The sequence below is a fragment of the Diabrotica undecimpunctata genome, chromosome 3 (assembly GCF_040954645.1).
Source record: "Diabrotica undecimpunctata isolate CICGRU chromosome 3, icDiaUnde3, whole genome shotgun sequence".
Lineage (NCBI taxonomy): Eukaryota > Metazoa > Arthropoda > Insecta > Coleoptera > Chrysomelidae > Diabrotica > Diabrotica undecimpunctata.
This window is the reverse complement of record NC_092805.1, coordinates 166,467,045-166,494,088: the sequence shown is the minus strand read 5'-3', so window position 1 is coordinate 166,494,088 and position 27,044 is coordinate 166,467,045. Positions and strand designations below refer to the sequence as shown.

The 27,044-nt window shown below is 32.5% G+C and overlaps 1 protein-coding gene across 3 annotated transcripts; it reads left to right on the top strand.

The window, feature by feature from the left end:
• The first annotated feature begins 413 nt into the window (after positions 1–413).
• Positions 414–27,044, top strand: Gyf (GIGYF family protein Gyf). 3 transcript variants are annotated; one of them, XM_072527472.1, is made up of 19 exons: positions 414–543; positions 963–1,073; positions 7,270–7,402; positions 8,477–8,780; positions 9,129–9,346; positions 9,751–9,918; positions 10,174–10,385; positions 10,913–11,084; positions 11,650–11,991; positions 13,085–13,162; positions 13,497–13,715; positions 13,911–14,138; positions 14,393–14,922; positions 14,983–15,175; positions 16,097–16,234; positions 16,290–16,422; positions 16,560–16,844; positions 19,124–19,353; positions 26,581–27,044. In XM_072527472.1, exons 1-19 carry the CDS (start codon positions 467–469, stop codon positions 26,704–26,706), a joined length of 3,897 nt encoding a protein of 1,298 aa, XP_072383573.1. In that variant the 5' UTR covers positions 414–466; the 3' UTR covers positions 26,707–27,044. The 3 variants fall into 3 exon arrangements, with proteins under 3 accessions (XP_072383573.1, XP_072383572.1, XP_072383574.1); XM_072527471.1 differs by having other exon boundaries at positions 10,901–11,084; XM_072527473.1 differs by having other exon boundaries at positions 10,901–11,084; positions 19,124–19,358.

Sequence of the window (27,044 nt, the reverse complement as noted above, 5' to 3'; positions counted from 1 at the left end):
TTGTCCTTGATTTAGCTTGAACCAGATTATGTAATGTCAGTTCTTCTTCTTTGCAAACCTGTATTAAATAAAATATTTTAAGCTTGGGAGTATTTTAGTATTTTTTAAAAACAGGCAAGTACATAGTACAAATATTAAATAGTATCTAAAATATAATTTTATGATGTTAATGTTATCATTAAAAGCACTTCATACTTCTTTTAATAGCCTATAATTTTTCTCTTCATAAACCTAAGAAAACTTTTTAATACTGTTATCGTCATGGTTATTAGGACAAATGTATTTTAAATAATAACATTATTATTATAAGAAACTTTAAATATTAATTATATCGATATTGATCAAATATTGATAAAGTTCTCCATTTAGATTTGATCAATTTTTATTTGAATTTAAAAATAAAAGTGTATCTAGTGGAATTTTGAATTTAAATATTTTGACATTTTAGTTACTAGATTGTGAGCACATGCGCCGTAACCTACAATTTCGCTGCAGCCATTTATGTTGTTCGCATTTTACCAAGTGTAAAACAAATATATTCAGGTAAATGCAATCGTATAAGGAAAACTATGAAGATGATTGGTGATAAAACCAATAGAGGATTTATGTTCAATAATTTTATCTACATGTTTCTCTATAAAACGAGCCTAATCGGGAAAATCAATGTGCCACCTAGTCTATGCCTGGGGCCTTGCACTTCATGCTTTGTATAAAACAGAGTGAAATATTTGTGATTTATGGAATAAACGTGAATATATCGTCCGTATTTTCATTATCGACTTCCGGTAGTAACTTCTACCACTAATATTGTGTGTCTAAAAATAGTTACCTCCATTTTTGTGTACCTATACTCATTCATACCCACATATGCCTTCACTGTTGCTGTAACGCTCTATATGTTACTTTATATAATATAGTTCATTCGCTTCACAGGCTTGAACTGAGTGTGTTTATGTTTTTAGGATGACTGACTCAATGACTTTTGGTCCAGATTGGATTCGTAACATGTCCTCTGAAGGTATTACTGGAGGAGGAACTGGTGGAGGAACAAGATATCAGCTTGCTGATTATCGGTAGGTTGTTTTACAATTATAACTTTCATAAGACAACCTTCCCAAAAATTTTCCAATTTTACTATCTACAAATAAGGATGTAAATGTAAAGAACTAAAGTGAATAGGTTTTCAAAATCTTAAAGGATTTGACTGATATTTAGTGAGTATAGAAAATAGAAACAATTAATAAATTTTAATGTTACACTGCCATATTTTGATGTTGTATAACCTTTTCTTGTAGTGTAAAATGACCTATAAATAGTCAATTGCAATTAAATGTTAGAATACTGTAGTTTTACAAAATAACAATAGCTTATATCTTTTTATATGTGTGGGATTATTCATTATTCAGTCAACTTATGTCATGTGCTTTTTTTAAAACTGACAAGTAATAATTAACATTTATCAATGAAGTACATAACCGTAAAATATTTTATATACAATGAAGTTTTGATAAATGTAATTTATATCAAAATCCATACATTATTTAACTCACACTAATGACAGCTTATCTTATAACATAAAATGTCATAAAAAAATTGGAAGCAGTAATATTCAATTTTAATAGTGCATATAATATGTAATATTTGAATAAAACAATGCATGTTCCAAAGTTCTTGCAGTATTTCATTAAATTTAAAATTCAAACTTTCCTTAGGGAATGGGATTGAAGTAATGTAATCCATTGTAAAGAAAAGATCATTTTCAATAATTTTTTTTAAATTTTTGTGTACCATATATAAGCAAATTAGATCTTATTTAATAATAATTTGTTTTGGCAGATTTATGACTAATAGTCTCTCTCAAACCCACTGTAACTTTCAAACTGTTGTGTAAGCATATTTCTCGAATGGATTTGTTGTATTCAGCAGAGATTAGTGCTAAAATTAAATTCTACATTGGTACAAATGCAAAAACACTCAATAATGTCAGAATTTAACGTAAGAACCAGTTCTATATTTATTTAAAGTTTACTGAAAGACCAAATTCACTTAGTTGCTGTATATAAATATTTTAAAAAAATAAAGATTATGAGTGTCATTAGTTTTAAGATTATAGTTAAAGTGAAAACTTTTGAGTTTTAGAAAGCAACATTTGGGGTTGAATACTTGCAAAATAATTTGTCCCACAATAGATATGATGATTTATTAAGTAGCAAGTTAAAAGATGGGAAGAGCACCTGTAATAAAACCATGAATGATAATGTAAAAAAAAACAGTTTTTATCATGTATATATCTGTTTTCTAATACTTCCTTAAACTTATATATAAGCCATTGGCTTTCAATGTAATAAGACTAGAATCTGAATCAAGATTACCTATAATTTTTACCTGTGAAGACAGTATCACATATATTTTTTGTAAAACTTCCTTGAATTTAAATAATATTTAAATTACATGTCAAAAAAGAAAAAATATATTTTATTTACATTCGACCTTTTGCATGTACCACGACGATATATTATTTTAAAATTATAAGTAATAAAAAAACTTATCTTAAGGCGAGTGGGGCGAGGGGGTAGGTTAATTTTCAATGTTTTAAACATACTTTTAAGAGTTATTTTTTGAAAAATTAGTACATTAATGTACATGTCAAAAGTATTTTCTGAAATTTTGACATAAAAATATTAAAATGTGAAACAATGACAGCTAATTTTTCAAAATAAAAAAAGTCATTTTGCAGTGTTTGTCGTAACTTATAACTGGATCATCTGTTCACAAAAAACCAAAAATATTTCTTTATTTTATGAGTTTTCCTAGGTTGCAACGTCAAGATATTATTCATTCTATTGTTTTTTTCAAATTTTAGAAGTAAAAAAGACAAATTTTTTGTTAAAATTCGACAACTTAATGTAAAATTAATAATAACAACAAAATGGACAATATCTTTATGTTGCAACCTAGTAATTTATCTATAAAAGAAGTTTGCAAAATTTGAAAAGGATCAGTCAATAAATTTTTGGTAATATAGTGAACACTGACTTGCAAAAAAATGTTTCGAGAAAAACGTGTTTAAAAAAAGCATATGTTTATTGATACTTACACAGATTCATCGATTCTAGGCCTATATAGCTATGTGCTTCCTGCTGAAATATCTAGAGCATCCTTTTGCTCCTGCCTATGATGAACTCATGCCTTTTTTGTTGCATCTGCAGCCTTTTTGTTTGGTCTAGTAATTCGATTGTTATCTGCTGTGCCTGCATAATTATGAGAACTTGACCCTGTACTTATTTCAATTTCTATGTGAGTGTCCTCTCACTCACCTCACTCACTTCTAAATTCCTATAACTCCATCAATTTTGCTCTGATCACTGTGAAATTTTAACTGGATACTCTTAAAGAGTTATACTATCAAATAATTATGTTTTCCCTTTTATGATTTGTTCTTTGATTTCTATTTCAGTGTGTCCATCTCTTTCTATATTTGCCTCCAAATAGATATATTCGGAACATGATGATTTTTATCTTTTTATTTACAAATTATATAAGAATATTCTCTGGAATATCTTTGGAGCTTTTCATAATAACTTTCCTTCATAATCAAGAAGGAAAATGGAAAACCATATTCCATATGAACCACTTCCTCAGTTGACTACTCCTTCCATGGCTTTATTGCTGATCCTGCTCATCATTTGTCTCAGAGTTTACAACGCCATTATATATTTCTTATACATTTCTTTTGGTAGAATTATATATTTCTTATACAAGTTAAAATTGAATATAACTAAATAAATTGCTTTATATATTTTATAATTATTTAAAAAAGCATAGATCGTTCATTTGTGAATACACCTTTTTCAAAATATTTATATTTTTCTGTTTACCTAACTATGTGCTATTTATCAAATAGACAAATACTATTATAAACACTGTGGCAAAAGTAATTTAAAATTCTGTATTATATCAAGCAAATTGGAGCAAATTATCATAATGTACTAAGCAATCAACTACTTTAAAATTGAAAAAGTAGTAGGTAGTATTTTTTAACAATTAAGTCAAAAAACCATAATTTTTTTTCTTGCAAAAGTTATTTCTTTTTTTGCTTAAGGAAGTTCTTGGTTTTTTATAATCTTTGTTCTTTTTGGATAACAAGGAAAATAGCATGGATGACCTAATTGAAGGAAGGAAACATTCCAGGCACTAAATAGAGGGTTCCTCAACAACAAAGAAATATCTAGGAAAACAAAGATGACAGTATATGAAACAATATATAGGACAACATTGACATACGGAGCAGATAACTGGATCTTAAACAGAAGACACTAGAGTAGGATACAAGAAGCAGAGATGAAATACCTCAGAAGAACGATATGGGCAAGAAGAACAGAGATACTCAAAAATGTAGAAATAAGAAACAGGCACAAAATTAATGTTACACATAGAATAACACAAATGGACAATAACAGGTCAGTGAAAACAGTGTAGGAATCTAAACCAATAGGGAAAAACAGACAAACCAATAGGGACAAATAAACAGACAAAATAAACTAATAGACAAAAAAGAGGCAGACCATTAAAAGAGTGAAACAGCAAGATAGCAGAGTAGTTACAAAATATGGGCAAGCAACACAAATAGAGAATAACAAAAAATAGTGGAGAAAATTTATCAAAAGGTAGACACACTTCCCTCAACACCTAATGATAGAAGTTGAATGATTGTGTGTATGTACTTTTTGTAGATTTAAAAAAAATTCTGTCATTTTTCTCTCTAGTCATAAGCTCCCTATTTTTCTGAGAACTTTTAAACTATCAAACCATCTTTGTCTTGGCCATCAGCTATTTCTTTTTGTGATTGGGCCCCTTTTAGGACCATCTTTGGTATCTTCTTTTTATCTATACTCATTACATGTCCTATCCATCTATTTGTGATCTTATGAAGCAGCTGATGTCAGATTCGTTATACAGTTTTTCTAGTTCCCTATTGATTCCTAGTATCCAACCTTTCACATTGGTTTTGCCTCCATATATAGCTCTGAGCGTTTTTCTTTCCAATTTCTCCACATCTTATATTTTCATTGTCTTCATTGATTTCATTAGTGATCTTAAACCACTTTTCTGATTTCTCTTTGCCAATCTTTTAATTCTTAATGCCTTTTCTCTTCTATAATAACTCTCAGATAAGTAAAATGGTTCACTATCTCGATTTTATATTCTCTTGCATTTTAAAAGTGAAAGTGAATTGGCCATATTTTTTTCTCCTCTGTCAGATTATCATTTATTTTCACTTATCATGGTTTATTTCTAGGTCAAAATATTTTGTGATTCTCTATTCTTTTTAAGACATTTCTTAATACTTTTCTAATTTTTGTTAGTATTGTCCAAAAACTTACATTGGTAAAACTGGTCGAACTTTAAAAAAACGGATAGCAGAGCATAAAGGGGCTTTTAATAATAGAAAAATAGATTCTACATATTCACGTTACCTTAGATCATAATGAAGTTTTGTATTTTTTTAATTATTAAAAAAGTAATTGTAAAAAACTATGTTTCTACATAAATTTGCAGTAACTGTTTTGTTTATTTAGCAATTTTTACTAATAAAATTTCATTCTAAATTCTTTCATCTGTAGCAGTTTTTTTTATATGATACATAACTTGTTCACAATATCTTTATGAAAAGAAAATTAGGCTGTAATTTTATGATTTTCCAATGATTTTTTTACCTGTATTGTTTGATTTATAATAGAAAATAATCGTTGCAAGGCATTTAACTGTGTAGAAAAATTTAAATTAGATTGAACTAATATTGTAGATCAAGAATATTATGCATAAACTGGTTTTACTTATTAAAAAATTGTTTTGGTTTCGCTTTTATGAATTTTTTATCTTTGTTGTATCATTGAAATACTTAATTAGGAAAATGTATGTTCAATTTCTGCTTTTATCTGTTATCAATGCTTTCATTATCAAATGCAACATCTGTGATACAATTTAATTGAAAATATTGCCACATATTTGCAATATTGCAATATTTTACATGTTATAAAATTATCATCTCTATGTATAGATAGTTAAATATTATCTTTTGTTTTGAAAAGCGTTATCTTAAATATTTTATGAGAAACTATGAGGTTTACTCAAAATATAGTTTCAAAGTTATTTAAAACTTCCTAAATTGTACTATAGAATATTTTATTATACGAAATCTGTTACAAAAATATCCAACCTTTTGGGGGGAATTTATCTCCTCTCTTGTGGAATCTGGTCATCATGGATGGGCTGATAATTAGACTCAGTAAGGACAGGCATCATGTCCTGGGCAATGCGGATGACCTGGACATCTTTAGCCCACGGAAATTTTAATAGCGTAGTCAGAGATAAAACGCAACAGGCTTTGATTGTAGTTACGGAATGAACTTCAAATGTAGGACTTGACATAAGCCCTTAGAAACATTTCAATGGTTATTACTCCTCCTGGTTTACAAAAGCTTACACTAGCTAGTACAAAGAATGATCTTGATTTTTTGACGTTCTTTCTAACCGAAACTTATAGTAACTTGATATTCCACTAAAAAAGTATGACAAATTACTGAAAAAACACCCGTGCAATGATTTAATAACGAATTAAGGTCTTAAAGATCCAAAAGAAAAAATACCAGATCTGGTTCGGTAGAATCTGATCTACCTCCAGACGAAATAATTAAAAATTTTTATTACAATTGCCGAGAATATAATTATATCCCTTTCCACTATTAGTATCGATGTTCCCTTTGGTTACAGAAATTATCCTTCTCCGAGCAAGTCCTTTTTCGCCCCGTTGTGGAAAAGCGATCTCTCAAATAATTAAGTCTTAGTGATGTTAAGTTTGTGATGCTTTTAAGTTGTATTTGTAAAGTAGTTAAATAAACAAAAAATAAATCTCTAAGCCCCCCACTCACCAGATCTAGTTCCTGCGGACTTTTTCTTGTTTTCTAAACTTACCAGACAAATTAAAAAATCCTTGGATGAGCAAAAAAGACATACTCAAGGTCATTCCAGCAGTGGAAACAACGTTGGGAGAAGTTGCCAAGAGATTAATAATTATAAGGGGATAGTGTTAAATATTCATAATATTTTTAAATAAAGTGTTTAATCCTCGTATTTACTTAAAAATATTTTTCTCTCCTGTTCATAAGTATAAAAGAAGAGATGTTCTTACAGTTGGACTTTCAATTCCTGGAATTTCTTTTACAAAGCATCTCAACCGCTTGCCAATACAAATATATATTGTTTCAGATATGGTCGAGAAGAGATGTTGGCGTTGTTTGACAAAAATATAAAACCTCCCGTCTCTCTAACCAATTTTAAATGTCTATTCTCGGAAACTTGTCTTCAACCATTAGCCTTATCACCAGCAACCGATGAAGAGGTAAGTGTCAGTGTTTACACATTTATTGGTTTCCTCAAAAAATCACACACAATGTAATTTCGATTCATAAAGTTGTGTATGGAATAGGATGGAGCAGCGGGAAAATAGGCATTGTAACAAACCATACCTTCTATGACCTAGGGTACGAGGGATGAAATGGCCATCTACAAGAAAGCAGATGACAAGTTCGTTAATGTGCTTATAAGATCCAAGAAGTGTTTGTTATCTGATACACAGACTTAGATAAAATACAAAAGAGTATTAGTTAGTTAGTTTTAGAAGTCGTGTTATAACCTTTAATAAAGGAACACATATTTATTTATATTTTTAATTTTCTTGTAAAAAACCCTAAAATCCCTGATTAAACTAAGTTAATGCTAAAACATTCAATTAGTGACTCATACTCTTCATTTTCATTCACATCTTCCTTTTCACAGAATTGAAGAACAAACATACAGTAACCGCCAAGCTACTAGATTACGGAACTTAATTGCTAGACCTATTTGACGTCTTGGTCTAGTCCGGCCGGTTCTCATATGTGGCCGTCAGTATTTGTTTCTCAACAATTTCGGAGATTAATGAAATGAAAGTAACCCCCATCGTTAACTACGATTTAAATAGAAAAGTCAACACTAACTTGTTCCAAAATGCATACTACAAACTCTCTTAATTGTGTGTGATCAGTAGGCTTCAGTTCTTGAGTCTGTTGAACAAATTGCTTAAGACTAATGTTGCTGAAAGTTTTGAAGATGTTCAATTCTTGACGTTTTAATTTTTCTGGACTCTCCTAATTCATCATTTTGGCCCCAATACGTTTTATTGAATGATCTTTAATTATTTTTAAAACATTTAACAATAAAAACACGTTTTTGGTTCCTGTAAAACTTAATTCTTAATTGCCGGAAAGTGAGTTGTCTCGCATTATTTCTTTTCTGGTGCCAATATTTTATAACACAAAGGGCGTCAACTTCAAACTTAACGTAATTTTTTTGGAACCTCCATTATATTTTTTACGGATTTTAAAGGATTTGTATCAAAATCCATATTAAAGTTCATTATTGTTATGTTAAACAGATACAGCAAAGAGGTTGGCAGCCCAGACCAAATGCAGTAGTTTCTGGACCAATACGTGGCAGAGGTGGGTCTTTGGAAAGGGGCGGTCGAATCAGTAGAGGACGGGGATACCAATACGGCAGGCCGACGGGTGGATACGACTCGGGTTGGGGCAACGGGGAGCAGCCCGAGTGGAGTCCGAGAAAAGAGTATATTAATCAGCGAACCACTTCAGATAATTGGAGGAGGGCCAGAAACGATGAAGACGATGGGTGGAGAAGTGGCGTAGGTGGGCCAGGAAGAAGCGGTGGTCATGAAAAATGGGGTAAGTATTTTTACTTTATTTACATATAAGCCCCATTTAGTTCAACGTTTTCAGCGCATTTAGTTACATATTCAATATAATCTCGTTGTTATAGACTTCACTACACAAATCGAGTAAATTTTATTTGCTCAGTCAACACGTCAGTATTCATCTTAGAAACTGTCCTCGCTACATTCCAATTAACACATTTCAACAGATGTTAAGTGAATCTTTCTGAATTGACAATAATTTATGTTTTATGCCAATCAATTGCTAATTTTATTCACAACCACATATTTTATTTTCTGTTTGTTATTTTAATTAATTAACCAGCTAATTTCGATACTTATTTTACACTTATTTTACCAGGGCGCTCAACAAGTTGGCGAGGGGATGGGGAGTCTGAAGAGAGAACAGGTCCTCCAGAAAGAGGTGGCCGCACAAGTTGGAATGACAATCGAGGCCCACTTTCTCGAAAATCTTGGGAAAACGAGGACCACCTACCTGAATGGGCGATGGAGAATCCTACTGAAGGGGGAGGGACTTTCGACGAAAAGGGTGCCTTTCACGGATCGGATGATGAACAGGTAAAGTTTCCTTACTCTATATACAAAAATTATTACAGATACAGGATGTTACGAAAATATTTGTCATAAGTTATACTAGTGCATTCAAAGATTACACAATTTTGGTAACACCTTACATATAAAAAAATAAAGAAGGGATGACAATTTGAAAATAGGTATATGTTTGATCGGTTTTAATTACAACCAAAATTGATATTTTTTTTTCTTTGAACTACGTTTTTTTTGATTATTGTTGTTTTTTTTTTCATTATTATTAATATTTTTGTTTTCTAATGACTGCATAGTAGTAGACATTTTGAACTACCTATTCCTAAATATTAGTTCTTCCTTAATTTTTTTTTTGGTCACATTGTTTTTTGATCGGACTATACTACGATTTGAAGAGATTGATTATATTGTTGCAGCCTGAGGGTAAACCACCTAATAGAAGAGAAATAATCAGTCTTCAAAAATCAACTTCACAACAACATATTTCTACGAAATCACAGCCTCCACCGATGCCTTCATCCAAATCGACGTTGTCCCTTGTAAAACCCGAAGATACCTCACAAAAAAAGGAAACCATGGAAGAGGTAGGCTATTTTTATCACTTATAATAAATTTTTATCATACTTTCAGTTTGCAGCTGAGTTGTGTTGCATTTGAATACAACAAACTTAATTGAACTTTGTTACCAGTAAGTTTACACCAGTCACCAATATCGCAGTTACGAGTGGTACAGAACATAATTGAATATATTGAAAAGATCCTAAATTATTTTATGATCATCTGCTATTCCAATTTTAGAGTTATTTAAATTTATTCTTAACCTCATGAATACTTTTCAGAACTCAACGAAGAAAAAAGAAGAAGACACACTTCACAATTTAAAACAGAAAGCTCCGTCAGAAGAAAGGAAAAAGTTGGTTCCCAACAATATACCTGAAAAAATCGACAAAGATGTGCCGCTCGAACGGGCCAAATTCAGTGCTCCCCCAAAGTTATCAATTAGTGAGAAACCACCAGTGATAGCAAACGGCCCAGTTAACGATAATCCAAGGTATTTATTTAGTTATAATGTAGTAGTAACAGATTCGTTGTATGATACAATATTTAAAATTAACATCGTCGTGGCGATTGTATTTATAAGCGCAGAATATGAAATTTATCTTGTCAATGATGGCGTTATGAATTTGGTGGCATTGTAAACAAAATTAAATTTTTTATCACAAAGTTTTTCTGAGTGACAGTATCCGGCTCGAAGGACCAATGCTTAGTGCTAGGCGGAGACTTTTTGGAGATTTAATGTTCTTTTGTTATTGTGCAATTTAAGGAACTTGGGAATTAAAGGAAGATCAGTTACTTTACAATCACGAATTCCTGACATTATAAGTTCATTATATATAAATTTGGTAATTCCAATATTTTTTATTTAACTATGACATTACTAAGCTTAAATTCAATCAAAAATACAAATAATTTAACAGATTTGACAAATATACAATGTTGACTGTTTCTTTAGATTCTATTTTTTTAATTATTACATAAACCATATCGAATAAATAATTTTGTTAGTTTTCGTTCTAGGCCTGACGATTCGGAGTTTGAAAAGTTGCAAGAAGATTTCGTTCTGAAATTGGTGGTGGACGAAGACGTACCTAAACAAGTGCCCAGTAGTTTTGAAATTGGCGGTATACAACCTCCTCCAAATTTAGCTGCACCAGCCATACTAGACAAGTGGTTTTATCAGGATCCACAGGTAAATATGCTCATATTGAGATACTAAAATTATTCAGGAAACTTATGATCGCCAGCAGCTAGCAGAAAATATTATGAAGACTTCAGAACCATAGCCCTCATCTGCTTCTATAAACCAAGAATTATCTGAGAAGCCGTAGTAATTGAAAAATGGCCAAATTGTCTCAATAAAAGCGATGACGGCATCCGGTTACCTTCGACATGGTAACCTCTCATAAAGAAATCATCGGAAATCTTTCATCTGTCAGAAATGTTCGCGCCAACCCTAGCGCTAATCCCCACGCCAACCACTACCCAAACCACGTCATCGACGGTATAAATGAACCGTCCGCTATGCCCAGTAGCAGTAATGCATTGATCAATGCTCAGTGTAGTAGTGTCTGGGGACTCAGGAGACTGAGACCTCGGAAGCCCTGAAGAAGACATCAGAGAGGATGTCGAAAGCTCTGTGCAGTGACAATTGAATTTAATATATATTTCATTACCAAGTGAGCTTATGTATACATAGTTGTAATTTGTAGTTATTTTAGACTAAGGATAATCAACAAAATAAAAATATGTTTCAGGGTCAAATGCAGGGACCATTTTCCAACATGGAGATGGCAGAGTGGTTCAAGGCTGGATACTTCAGCAACCAATTGAAAGTGCGAAGGCAATGCGACGAGAGGTTCGTTTTGCTGGGTGATCTGATAGGTCTGTGTGGTGGACTGAACCCCTTCCAAACGGGCCTCCGTTTCCCCGTCACGAAAATGCCCGCGGCAGAGCCGGATATGCTGCAATTACAGTATCTGACGCAAATGGCTTTCAAACAGGCGCAGTCCAGACTTCTCACCGAACCATGGAATGCGATATCTCTGCAACAACAGCAAGAACTTGCTGCTCAAAGACTGATTATGCAACAGCAACAGGTATACAATTGTATTATTTATTTTAGTGTGACAGTAGCTTGTACCCTTGCATTTTCTACCCTAACATTTGTTTATAAACTTTCATTCCCAAAATACTCACCCAAATTCTCAAACATAGTTAAATTATATTCTATACATAATATTAGTGTGAAGTGAATCTGATGTTTTTTAAATTTGCGTCTTGAATACTTCTTTAGCATAAGTCATGGTTTCCAAATATTTCATTATATTTTAAACTGTGAGTATGGTTGACCCTTTGATTTGTTACTAACGAGATCTAGAGTTAGATTTATCAAAAAATGACAGTCTGTATAAGTATAGTCTTGGCACAATGGCCTAGTGTCATCTAGTGGTAAATCACAATATCTTAAAATATGCATCTGCTTAATACAAAATAATAATCTTATTTTTATGAAAAGCATTCAAACTATAATAGTTTATATTTCATTTGTCGTGTGAGAACATAAAATATTGTGTAATAGTAGCCTCAGGAAGGGTAACATTGATTGTTTGATATATTTAATATCAATTGATCGTTAGATTCATCAAAAAACGATAACCTGAGATCTGTATGACACACATTTCACTAGCGCCATCTAGTTATAAATAACAATAACTTAATATATGGTTCAAAACACATGGTTAGTATTTTTACAATACGTTTTTATGAAAAACATTAAAACTGTAATAGTTTTTATTTCATTTGTCGCGTGAGAATATAAAATATTGTGTAATATTTTATATTCTCACAGGAAGAGTAACATTGATTATTTGATACCAACTGAAAGTTAGATTCATCAAAAAGTGATAGTCTCAGGTCGTATGTGCCACATTTAACTAGCGCCATCTAGTGGTGAATAACAATAACTTGAAATATGGTTCAAAACATGTTTAGTATATTTATAGGACACTTTTTGTGATAAGCATTTAAATTAGAATAGTTTTTATTTAATTTGTCGTGTGAGAATATAAAAATGGTCATTAGTCAACTTAAGGAACTTAGAAATTATTTTCCTATGGGATACTTTAGCGTTTTGATATTTTAGTTGAATTTGGGAGTGCTTTTGTATTAATTGTAAATTTTTATTAATAGGTAGCACCAGATCTCCAATACCTACAGCAACCACAGGCGACCAATTCTTTAATGCACATGATAAATCAAATGCAACAAGTAAGTACCTTTCAGGATGCTAAATAAGATTATTTTATTCATTATGAGTATACCGGACAATGTGAAGATATATCACAGTATATTTCTTTCCTCACCTATATAGATTGTTCCAGGTAAATTTCCGGGTGTTAAATTGTTCAAAAGTTATTTTCTTTGTGCTCGGAAAGTTATGGAGATTTTTCAGCAGTAAAATCAGATTTGTGAGATAATAAATACATTTCGATCTAAAGTTTCTATTTAAAGTATTTACCTCAAAGAATGAAGATTTCAATACAATCCTAAAGCTTTGTTCTATATTGGAATACGATTATTTAAAGATTATAATTATTTCCAGGGCAATAAAATTCCAGGACAAGGATTGGTCGAGAAACAACCCAATTTACCTGGTACCTTAGATCCTCATATACAAATGCAAATGAATAATCTTCTTTCTATGCAAAACCGTCTTCCGACGACCAGTCACCCAACCAATATTCCCGCAGGTTTGAGTAATACCCTACCTGGAAATCTGCCGCAACCAGAAGGATTATCGACAAGTATGCCCAGTTTACAGGTATGCCATTTGTCGTTTGCTTATAAAATATATATTAAAGTCATATTTTTGAAAAATTTCCACTGTATACATGAAATGTTCTACTATACTGAGTTTTTTTTTGTTAAGATACAACTTAAAATTAAATAAGGGTTTAGACATTTATAGAGACATCATTTATAATCTTCATTGACATTTTCTTTTTACTTTATGCAGACACCCACTCTTAACTCGGCCGCATTGCCTATACCAGGCATGCAAAGCAATATACCAGTCAGTATTGGAGGAAGTATTAACTTACCAAGACCTACTTCTAGAGGTCCTGTTGAACAAATCTCTTCGACTCAAGCGAACGATCCCATAACGAGCCTACTTAAGCAGCTTCAACAACAACAACAACAGCAGCAGCAACAGCAACAACAAAAGCAGTCGACTCCGCCACAGGTAACAATCACTTTCCATGATTATTCGATAACTGTGTGGCCTAACAAAGTTTCCTTCATCGAACAACAATATGTTTTAATATATTCTCCAGCTTGCTGACAGATTTGTCTATATTGTTTTAAGTGTTATATTTAATACAACAAAACATAGTCCTTCGCTCCATCTCTATGTTAGACCAGGTATTCATTGCACGATTCTAAGCTTGATACACTGTTCCCAAATAATCTTCATATTTTTTTTTTTGTATGTTGTAGGTGGATTCGCTGTGGCAACAAAATACATTTACCGCCAACAACGGCACTTCGCAGTGGCAACCCCAAAACGAAGTCCCTATGTCAATGTGGGATTTACAAAATAATCCTGTACCTACTGTACCTGCCGTTCCCTCACCTCCCTTGACTCAATCGGAAAAACTTCAACAAGCGTTACAGCCGAAAACCTCGAAAGTGGATAAAGAAAAAGAACAGAAACAAAAGGATGAAGCAGCGGCTAAGGAGTTGAAAAAAAAGAAAGAATTGGAAGAGAAACTGGCGAAGAAAGAGGCTGAAGAAAAGAAGAAACAGGACCTAAAGCGACAAGAAGCGGAAAAGAAAGCTCTAGAAGAGAAAAGGAGGAAGGAAGACGAGAGGATTAAAAGGGAATTGGAAAAGGCGAAAAAAGAAGCAGAGGAAAAAAGGCTGAGGGAGTTAGAGGAGAAAAGAAGACTTAAGGAACTGAGGAAAGCCGAAGAAGAGGCGAAAAAGAAGAGTGAAGACCAAAAGAAATTGGAAGAAGAAAGATTGAGGTTTGTTAACTCCTTTAAAATCTAAAGCTAGGCTAGCGGACTGACAGTGTGTTGTTTCAGGCAAGAGATCAAGGAAAGGGAGATTAGAAGGTTAGAAGAGGAGAAGAGATTGCAACAGGAACAATTGAGATTAGCTAAAGCCGCTCCGTGGTCTCAGGCAAACGCCAATATGGGGCTGAGTCTCACTGAGATTCAGAAAGCTGAACGAGAAAAACGAGCGTTCGATGCTGCGTTGCAACAACAAAGGCTACAAGTAATTCAATTTTATACAAACCATGAATATAGATAATATTATGTGTGTATGTTGGTCCAGGGAAATAAGCTCTTTCTCCTGACACTGACCCAACCAGGTAAACGGCAGTTGTTTTGAGTATATGGATGTCTCTAACAAGAACCTATATGTTTCCTGCAGCCGATTTTTTTGAACTTAATTAGTTATTAACAAATTAATATCAAAAAACGGTAAATTTTCACTTTTTTCGTCTATCAGCAAAAAGTGAAACATTTGAAACAAATTTGAAGATAATAATATTATAACTCATATAAAAATCTTTAAAGTGGTGTTTTTTAAATGTATCTTTCCAAAATAAGTCCGAAATTTCTGTTTTTTTATAAATGTTAATAATTTTTTAAAAATAAACTAAGACCTTCCTAGATAAGAAAGGAATTAGTATCTCCCAACCAGGATCAAATAGAATCTTTGACAATACAGAGCACAAAAATGTGGTAGGTGATAAACTGGATACCAGTATATCTAAATCTAATATCGTTAATAAATTTTCTATTATTTTATACAACGTATGTTCTGTATGCAAAAAAGTTGAGGAACTGGAAGTATTTCTTAGCGAAAATGATTGGCCAGATCTTGTGCTTTCAACTGAGCACTGGTTGTATCCTCTGGAAACACTTTGTATTAACAATTACTCCATAATATCCAAACTTTGCAGATCTGACAGCATCCATGGAGGCACATTAATTTTAATTAATACAAAGTTTCCGTATAAATTCAATTTTGTTGACTACAATAAATTTAACCACCTCTGCGTTAACACCTCTCAGGACAACTGTCGTTTGTCTGTCCGGATCAGGGTACTTTTTTTGCTTATTTCCCTGGATTATAAGTTAGTCATTATGATTGATCTTATCCACCTGTAATAAGGGATTCTTTATTTAGGAGAAAGAACAACAACAGCAATTTCAACAAGAGAAAGCACCTGCCTCACATTTAAACTGGGCGAAAAAACCGGTAGAACCGAGGAAGGTAAAGTCCCTTGCCGAAATTCAAGCGGAAGAACAAGAGAAGTTAGCAAAGGTAATTATCACAATAATCGGCCTGGTTATATTGTTAATGAGTTTAAATTTATCAGCAAGCAGCGGAAATGCGACACCAGAAAGATAAAGAACCATCTCCGGTGACCAATAATACTAGCAGTAGTATTTGGAGTAGTCAAAATTTGACGTGGGCTTCTGCATCGTCCGTAAATTGGTCCTCTAGTTCAGGTAAATTTGTAAATGTATTATTGAGCAATTTTGAAGATGTGTCTTAATGTCTTAGTTTTCGTAGTAATTTCTATATAAACGTTTCTATCAGATCCGTTTGCATTATGCCAGATGAATAACATAGACTGTCATTTTAGGTGGTTTTTGGGATGAATCTTCCAGTAAGCAGCAGCAACAGCAGCCGCCGCACCAGCAGCAAGGAGCAAACAAACCGTCCACTGTAACTAAAAGTAATTCGACAAGTACGTTTAGTGCAGCTCCAAAGTCTCAAGCGAAAAACCCTACAAAGAACACCAACGCCAAGGTAAAAAAAGATGAATCGAATAAAACAAATCATAATAATAATAATAACGGACCGTCATCGGACGAATTTATGAATTGGTGCTACAAAGTGTTATCAAATATATCAACTAACGTAGATAGTAAGTATATCTTTTTTTTATTTAATATTCATCATTAGATATATGATCCCTGAGTGAAAATGTTGTGGCGTTTGATATTGTAATATAACATATGATATGAAAAAATCAAAATTAAATAAAATATAAACAAAACAAAGAAAAGGGTGGTACAGTAACAGGTAGTATAGACTAGCGGTAGATTTTAATAGAATTGAAAAAGTTTACATGTATATCGGACTTTCCTCGTCACATAAATGGACTCTTCCAACTGTTTACTGTGACTGCGAACCACGAACCGCTATTTCCTGTCATGGCGCTACTTCCGTGACGCTCGCAGTATTTTACTGTAGAGAAAAAGGAACACAACGCCAGTATAGAAGCTTCGATTCAAAATTAAAAAAAAAAATGAAAAAAAAAAAAGAGTTACAAACCGAAACTTAAAAAATATATTCTTCTTCCTCTTTATAAGCAATTCTGCTTGTTCATTGGTGGATTAATACATCTATGGAAGGTTGTCAGTCAATCTTTTAGGCGGTCGTCCGATACTTCTTCTGCCGATTGGTGATTTATCTCTTGGTATTTTGACGACACGGGTCTCCTCCATTGGGTTATTCCACCTCCAATGGGTTATTCCATTATTTTTTTCTATTTTGTGTCCAGTCATTCATACACTGTACGTTACATTTTCTTGTAATGTCTTTACTTCTCTTTCGATCTCTCAGAGTATTTTCTGCAATTCTTCTTCTTCTCAAAGATCTGATTGTAGATCTGTGAATACAACTTACAAAATAGTCCGGTCAATTGGCAATGTCAAGGCCTTAGAAAAAAATTATGCGCATATTAGAACTCGTTTTTTAAATTTTTATATAGGATGATTCTGTGGGATGAGAAATTTGGCATAATTAATATCTGAAAGTTTAGGATATCGTATTTTTAAACGTGCCCAATTAATCTAAAATATTCAATATTCATGAGCATCTCCTAGACGAATGAGTAGTTGACAGGTGGTTTTCTGTTGCTATTGCCGGGCCGTGGCCCCACCGTTATGAAGAAAATTAGTATTTGTTGAGATAACCTTTGTTTTTTAGTAAATCGTCGATTCTTCGAGGCATTGAGTTCACGGACAAGCCAAATCTCCTGATGTAATAACTCTAAACCTGTTTTGAATAATGGCTTTTATCAGTTCTCTCTTGTTACTTGAGTTTCGACATGATACTAACACAGCCTTGACCATAGATTTTCTATTGGATTTAGATCGGAACTATTCCAGGCCCAGGCAGGACAGTAACGTCATAATTTTTTAGCCATTCCATGGAAGTTTAGGCCGTATGACGGGGTGCTCCATCCTGCTGGAAGATGCATTACTCAGCTTCCCCTCAAACAAATCTTTGATAGTCGGCAGCAGTTTGGCTTGTAATATTTTTTGCATTAATATTGCCCTATATTAATGCCAAACGTCAACCTCCGTTAGTAGTCATCAAGCAAATAACATGACACCCACAGGGTGTTTCATACTTCACTCCAATATTCTCAAAGATCGAGATTCATCACTCCAAATTACCTTACTCCACTGTTCTTCTGCTCATTCTCTGCGTACAACCCAATCAGTTCGTTTTGCCTGTTTTTTGTTCAGGAACGGCTTCTTTCTGGGGGTTCTTGTACGCAATTTTCACATAACAATGCTGTCCGATATTTGTAAGCTAGTTTATTTGACAATAGTATTTATATCTTTTACGGATTCGCGACCATATAGCTAGTATAAAAGTGTCTTCCTCATCACTGTCAGTCGTCTCAGTTTCTTCGATAGACGGAGAGCTGGCGGACACTTTTTCTGATAGTATAAAAATTTTTTAAATCATTTTTAGTAATGTCTTATCACTAAGTGTGAGACTTGACATAACGATAGGAAAATTTTATCAAAAATTTTTTCGTTTTAAACTGATTTTCTAAGTGCATGAATGTTTTTAAAATGTTTTAAAATTCCGGTAATTTTTAATTTAGTAGTGAATAAAATAGCAAAAAAAATATAGCAAATCATTTTATTGGGCATAAAATTTATTTAGGAGGTTTCAAAATTGTATTTTGTTAATTCAGAAAAAATATATTTAAGGTAATTTGAAATTTGGATATAATAACATCAATTAAATGTTCGATTTTGTGTTTGGACATTGCTAAGAATGTTAAAATAAATAAATAAAATTTTCTAAAAAAACAGCCCTCAATCCATAAACTCTAAAAATGTTATTTTTTTTAATTTAATTGCTTGGACTTGCATATTAAAGTAATTTTATTATTTTCAGTTCCTACTTTTGTTACTTTCTTACGAGATATCGAATCAGCGTTCGACGTTAGGGAATATTGTAAGGAATACTTAGGAGATAACAACGCCACACACCAATTTGCCGTGAATTTTTTGGAAAAACGGCGTTCATTTAAACCTAAGAATAATGCTCACAAAGACGATATGTGTTCTCCAGCTCCAGCTATTACCCCATCCTTGCAACATAGTACTGAATTCCAAGAGGTCAAGGTAAGGCAAGTTGGTTTATATTTACTAATCATTTGCAATTAATGTGAATAGTGTGAAGAATAATTGTAAAGTTCGTATTTTTCCATACACCTAGAGATTATATCTCCCACAGGTCTACAACGTAGTCGTTGTAGGCCTTTTTCTTTAGTCTTTTCACATCTACTTAATCGTAGAATTTAAAAAAAATTGTTTTTGCTCTAAGTTTATTTTGTCACACCCATACTTACAACGACAAGTTCTAGCCTGCAACCAAACAAAAACGCGTTGAAGCAAAACACAGTTGCAAACAAAATTTGAGTTTATTTTTTTATTAAAATTTATTTTTTTTATAGTTAATTAAAACTTAAAAGTTGCTTTCAGTTAGGATTAAATATACATTTTTTTGCAAGCGTTTTAAAAATGTATAGTTCGACATTCTCCAGTAGTGTTAACCAACATGGAATACGATTACAAGTGCTGTAACAGACATCATGAAAAACAACTTAGGGTACAAACGAAATAACAAGAGGCAAAAATGGATGACAGAAGAAATACTATTACTAATGGAAGAACGACGAAGACACAAGAATAACCAAGATGGCAGCAATATGTATGAAAACATTAACAGGCAAATAAAAGCAAAAATAAGAAGATGGCTTAAGCAACAATGCATAGATCTAGAACATTTACAATGACAGCACGACGACCGTAATTTACATAAAAAGCTTAAGGAGACTGCTGGAATATACAGAAAACGAAGACCAACTACCATAGTTAATCAGGATAACCAGATAGTGCTGGGTGAAAAGAAGAAAATTGATATATGGGAAAATTATATCCAGGAGCTCTTCCATGACGAAAGACCCATGAGTGAAGTTTATACAGACGACCAGCTGACTGGCCCTTCAATCACCAAAGATTAGATAGAAAAGGCAATATTAAATTCAAAAAACAATAAGGCACCTGGACCAGATGAAATCCCGTCAGAAATACACAAATTACTGGATGAAAGGGGAATTTCAGCACTACACAAAATATTTAACTTAATTTATGAAACTGGCTGCTATCCTCAACAGTGGTTACACTCTACCTTCATTTCCCTGCCCAAGAAAGTCAATGCAAAAAGATGTGAGGATCACAGACTCATTAGCCTGATGAGTCACACTTTAAAGATATTCTTAAAAATACTACATCAAAGATTATACAAAAAATGTGAATGGGACATCAGTGACTCCCAGTTCGGGTTTAGGCAAGGTTTAGGAACACGAGAAGCAATAGTAGCAACACAGGTGCTGGTCCAAAATTGTTACGATCAGAAGAAGGATGTGTTCCTATGCTTTTTAGATTACCAAAAAGCGTTTGATCGTGTCAAACACCACAAGTTAATGCAGATCCTCAAGAAAGTTGATATAGACCAAAAAGACATAAGATGCATTGAAAACTTGTACTGGCATCAAACGGCACAGTTAAAAATAGACAATTATATATAAAAACCAATACATATAAGAAGGGGCTTTCGACAGGGATGTGTGCTTTCCCCTCTTTTATTTAACATTTATTCGGAAGCCATATTTCAAGAGTCTTTGGAGGATGCAAAGATGGGAATCAAAGTGAATGGAGTATTGATCAACAACATACGATATGCTGATGATGGTGTCTTAATTTGTGACAACATAGTCGATCTTCAACAACTTGTCACTATAATCGGAGAATACAGTAAGCGAATGGGATTAGAGATTAATACCAAAAAAACCAAATATATGATCATCATCTCCAGAAACTTGGATGCACTTGAAAACTCCACCATAACACTGAATACTAAGTCCATTGAAAGAGTGAGTAAATTTAAATACCTGGGATCGTGGCTTTTTGAAGACTGGGCATCGGACAGGGAAGTAAAATGTCGCATTGAGCAAGCTCGACAAGCTTTCGTAAAATTCAAGAAGGTACTGACTTGTTCAGAGTTCGATCTTCAACTGAGACTAAGGTTTACTAAGTGCTACGTGTGGTCAGTGCTGCTATATGGCGTAGAGGGCTGGACACTCAAAACGAGGGATATAAACAGATTAGAAGCTTTCGAAATGTGGCTCTATCGCCGTATCCTAAAAATACCATGGACAGCGAAAATCACAAATATAATTAAGACCTTAAAAGAATAAACCAAGAACGCCAACTTTTCGAAACCATCAAGAAAAGGAAAACGGCGTATCTAGGTCACATCATGCGAAATGAAAAATACCAGTTCCTCCAACTTATAATCGAGGGTAAAATTGAAGGCAAGAGAGGAATGGGACGCAAGAAAATGTCCTGGCTCCGAAACATAAGGCAATGGACAGGGATTAACGACATACAATCTCTGATACATATTGCAAGAAATAGAGAATTAATGGAAAATGTGATCGCCAACATCCATTAGTGGATTTGCATCTGAAGAAGAAGAAGTTTACTAGAGATATTTTTCAGGAACAACAGCACCTTTTCTGGAAACATATTGCTTCCCAGTGTCTCTTAGGGTTTTTCTTTTATTGTGCTTCCACTCACTAAGCCTGTCTAATTTTTCTTTTTCGGGTTTTATTTAACTGCTTTTCTGTGGCCACACTCACATTAACACATGATACATCCGCCATGTCTAATATGGCGGTCGAAGTGTCACTTCGACTCTGTATAGTTTTGATATCCAAGAACAAAACCGTAACAAAGTCTGATTTTTATTTTGGCCTCCAGCTGCATCTGATAGAAGAACAATATGCTTGGTATTAGGATAATCTGCTAATTTATTGCGAATAGAGTCAACGATGAATGAAGCCACACTTGCTCCCTTTTTACATTGAGATTCTATGAAGGAATATACATATGATGATAAATCAATATGCACGTGTATATTGAATACGTACATCCATAAAAGTCTTTTATAGAAATATTTTGTTATGCTGAGCTTTGGAAACGGCAGATTTTGTGCGTAATCAAATTCCAGGACAAGAAGCCACTATCATCTGTTGCATTTCTTAAGTAATCATTTTTTTAGCTTGGAATATGCCTCGAGTCTCTTTTTATGGAGATTGTAATCAACACTCATCATTCCGGTTCTTTTCTAGTTTGATTTCACACCCACGATAATAATCACATGTGTCAGTCTTCGGTTTTTGAGCGTAAAATTAGTTTCTCTGAAAAACTTGAAATAGGTGTTGTATTTCATGGTAAGATTATTTCCAGTAGTGTCTTTAAACAACTTTTGAAACTGCTCAAAAAGGTTCTTAATTTAGGTCTGGGTTGTCGAAGTACAATCTGATTGTTGTTCCAGGTGTGTAATGACTTGGTTTATATGGAATAGATTTTAAATGTTCTAAAGCCATAGAATAAACATCATCGGAAATTTTTCTTTGGTTTCCGTGTTTTTCATCAAGTGGAGTTTTCTCAATAATTTGTGTCTGTAATATTCTTATACGCTTCACTCCTACTTGATACAAGTCAACAAAAAAAGAACGGCAAACGGGCACATCACAACCAGAAGTTTTAAACTTGGATTTCCAGTGATACAGTCTGCTAATTTTGGGATTTCATATCTTTCTATGACTTTCTGGAGGCTCCCCTAATGCCATACAACCTGCTAGAAGAGCGTCTTGTTCTTTTTTCGAATCATTATCATAAAAAGGGTCAAATAAACGCTTTTGATTTTGCGAAGTTCTTTTTACAAAACATTTTTGTACACAACACTTACGGACAATAGAAAATACCTTACTCTGTACAGTTTTCCCCGTAAATTTTGACACATACTTTTGTCCACTCTGTCTCTTAGATTTTGCCACGTTTTCTTTCCAATGGTCTTTCTGAACAATTTTCTTTTTGGCACCTTTTGACAACACATTATCTAAAATAGCTTTACAACTAGCCATTGCTTTAAAATACACTTATTAGAATATAACATAACCTCAACCACATTGAGAAATTCACCAAAACAGTTGATTTAGAGGCGCAAATCTTTTTCAGCTGTGCAACACTTCACTAAAAATAGTGTCGTACCAACGTAAAAAACCGTAATATCGTAGAAAAAATTGGTAGACTGACATAGAACAAGATAGAGTTCAATTCTGTATTCTCCGAAGAAAGGGCTCATAGGCCTATAGGCCCTTATTCTAGCCACCGCCTCAATTGCATATTGCATACCAGTATAACAGAAATGATGGTTATAACCCTTTCCGCTAATAACACCGATTCACAAATATTGAGGGTTATAACTAGACTTCGGCAAATATGCAAATAAAAATGTAGAAAATATGCGCATAAATATGCACGTGTTTACCCGAAAATATGCAAATATTTTACAAAATATGCATACAAATAAATAAAAAAATCGTAAAATAGTAACAATTTTATTAAAAAAAAAAAGTGTACATAACTAAATATTTCCTACTATTCATTAAGATTTACATTTATTTTAAGTAACTACATCATTTTTAAGTATGAATAAACTTATTTAGAATTATGGTAACAATAAATGACCAAGTGGTGTTCAAAATTTTCTAACAAAAACTTGTGGCTTCTGTCTGAGTACATATATTTATATATGGAAAAACTTCGTTCAACATCAACTGATGTAACGGGAGCATTTTTCAAACTAACCAAAACATTTGGTTCTAAATTAATTGTTTCCGAAATATTTCCAGCTAGAACACTGACTACTTCAGAAAGAATATGGTAACCTTTATTTTTTTCCATAGTAGCTTCAAATTTTTTTAAAATATCTTTTCCAATATTACCTCTAACGTTTCGACAACATGACGCAAATTCTTTTATTAATGCTGTACTTTCGAACAATGACAGTTTTGGTGATTCTAACTGAGTAATTGTTTTTTGAATAAAACTAAAATTTGATTTTATAAATGAAAGTTCTTGTTGAAGCAAGTTACTCTGAAAAGTTTGTTTAGAATCCAAAAGAGATTGGGAACTTTCATCTGTTAACGTATCAATTATGTTCTTTATTTTAACAAAATGATCTGCATAAAAATTAGCTGCTTCTAACCATGTTCCCCATCGCGTTAAAATAGGTTGTGGTGGAAGAGGAATGTTAGGTAGCATTTCTTTATAAAGTTGAATTCTTATAGGAGATTTAAGAAATACTTTTTTGACACTGGATATCATGGTATTTACAAGAGGAAACTTTTTTCGTATTTCCTCTGCAACTCTGTTTAATCCATGCGCTACACAAGTAACATGTATTAAATCTGGGAAAAATATTTTTAAATTTTGTCCTGCTTTCACCATATAAGGAGCAGCATCCGATAAAATAAGCAGTAATTTATTAGAAGGAATAGTTGTCGGAAGAAAAAAAGTTGCTAATTTTTCTTGTATAAAACGCGAAATTGTTAAAGCATTTGTTTTCTCAAGTTGCTGGCATGAAATAAGATGAGATTTTGGTAAGGTATCTTCTTTAAGAACACCAATCAATAAATGAGCAATATACTTTCCTGAGGAATCAGTGGTTTCGTCTACAGATATGTAAAAATAATTATCTGCAATTTCTTCCTTAATATTAATTAACACCTACGAGTATAGCCCGTTCACATTATTTCTTCTTAGAGACCGATCACTTGGAACATTAAGTTTGCAATATTTTTTTAGAAACGAACTAAAATTTACATTTGCTAATTTTGAAAGCGGTATGTTTGCAGACACTAATGCGCGATACAAGTCTTCATTAAAAGTTTCTTGCTCATCTAATTTTTTTGAAGTAGATTGGAAACATTTAGCCATTGAAGTTTGATGTTTTCCTCCTATTTTTCCTTTTTTTGCAATGTGTGAAGCAGTTTTCACATGTTGGTCTATCTGAAATTTCTTCTCACATGCTATCTATAAATAAAAATAAAAACCTTTATTTTAACCCAACCTTTAAAATATAAAAATATACAAGGTGTTTTTGGTTAATCAAATAACTGGTTTGGAAAAAAAACACTCGCTAAGTGTTTTAAATGCAGTATTAATCCACAAATTAGTTTTTGTTACTAACCATTAGTACATCATATAACTTATTTTAAAATTCAACAAAAGTTTTTTTTTTGTTAATTCAATTACAATAAAAATAATTGTGTTTTAGAATAGCTGACTTCATAAAAAAAAGTAAAGGTGAAAAATTTTTCTAAATACACGCCATTGTATTGTACCATGGACAATTTTTTCTCACTAAAGGAAGCTATTTTTCATTTAAAAACAACCTACGAGTACTAAATTTCAAGTAAATACGTTTATTGGTTTTAAAGTTATTGTTGTTATTAACTAAAAGAATTTAATTTTTTTTAATTTTAACACCCTGTATCTCGAAAAGTAAATAAGTTTGACCCCTCATTAACTATATCGTTTTGTTCAATTTTTCGAGAAGTATCTACAGTCAAACGTTGTAAGTGTCATTTGGAAACACCCTGTATGTATGAAATATTAGATATTTAATAGAAAATATTAGATACTTACAATTTTGCCACAGACTGAACAGTAGATTTTTCCCATATCCTTAGACAGCTCTTTATAAGGTTTAATCCAAGTTGAAGCACTGGTTGTTTTAGGCATTATAAAATCACAATCTTCCTTTTTGTTACGCACAACGAGTGTTTACGCTTTGAATATCAAAACAAAAATGATTTACAAATCTGAGCATCAAATTAGAAATGTTTAGGTACCTAATTCGATAAACTGGGAGATTTTGGAAAATCCCTAAATTAGGAACAAAACTATTAGCCGTTTACCTGCTGTTAAGATACAATAAATTGTAGATAGATTTGGGGATTAGATCATAAAATGCAAATGAGCGAACCCTTAGCGATTATCCAATAACTGAATGCCTCAGTGACCGAGACTTTCTAAGAATGTTGAGGGCTACTTAAATTGATCTTCTTTGAAATTGTAAATGTTTTGTACCTGTAGAGATTACGTACTTAGATCATTTCTTGATTAAAATGACTACAAAATTTTATACAAGAATTGAAATAAATTGGTATGTTTAAAAATTTTCAAATACAGTATAAAAATCTGAACTTTTATGCACTTTATGCAAACTTTTATACAAATATGCCAAAATATGAAATATTTGCATAAAATATGCACAATATGCAAAATATGCAATATGCATATTTGCCGAAGTCTAGTTATAACCTTGTTCGGGCGGACATTCAATTGTGAACATGTTTTTAACGTATGGTTATTTGTGCTTTTTGTATATTAATGTGTTCTAGTTAGTTTTTAAACATTGTTTATTTTTAGGGCAAAAACAAGAAAAACAAAAAATCAAAAATGTTGAAGGTGGACTCCCGAATTCTAGGTTTTAACGTTACTTCTGCCCCTGACCGAATCAACGTGGGTGATAGAGATTACGGTGATAATTCTTAAAAAATAGTTATGTAAAGAACAGATTGTTATTAATATTGTACCATAATTATATTATACATATATAATTTTTAAGACAAATTTTTAGTTTATTTCGCTTATTTATGTGTAATACATTCTTTTTGTTTTACCGATTTTACTGTTTAAATATTACTTTTACACAAAAAAGTTATTCTATCTTTCATTCCCCCGAATGCAAATGAGATATTTTTGTCAGATTTTATACTATTGTTCTAACGAACCTAATGTTGACCGTTATTTCGTAAGAAGTTGATTTTTTTTATATATCCATGTTTTTACTTTGAGAAATTAAAATTAATAAAACCTTGAATATATTTTTA

What these genes read in the sequence shown, in the direction of transcription:
- Gyf (XM_072527471.1), top strand. Translation starts at nt 467, where the DNA reads ATGCGCCGTAACCTACAATTTCGCTGCAGCCATTTATGTTGTTCGCAT. An exon ending in ACGGATCGGATGATGAACAG is followed by an intron (nt 9,347 to 9,750) that starts GTAAAGTTTCCT and finishes ATATTGTTGCAG; the next exon opens with CCTGAGGGTAAACCACCTAA. An exon ending in TGATAAATCAAATGCAACAA is followed by an intron (nt 13,163 to 13,496) that starts GTAAGTACCTTT and finishes AATTATTTCCAG; the next exon opens with GGCAATAAAATTCCAGGACA.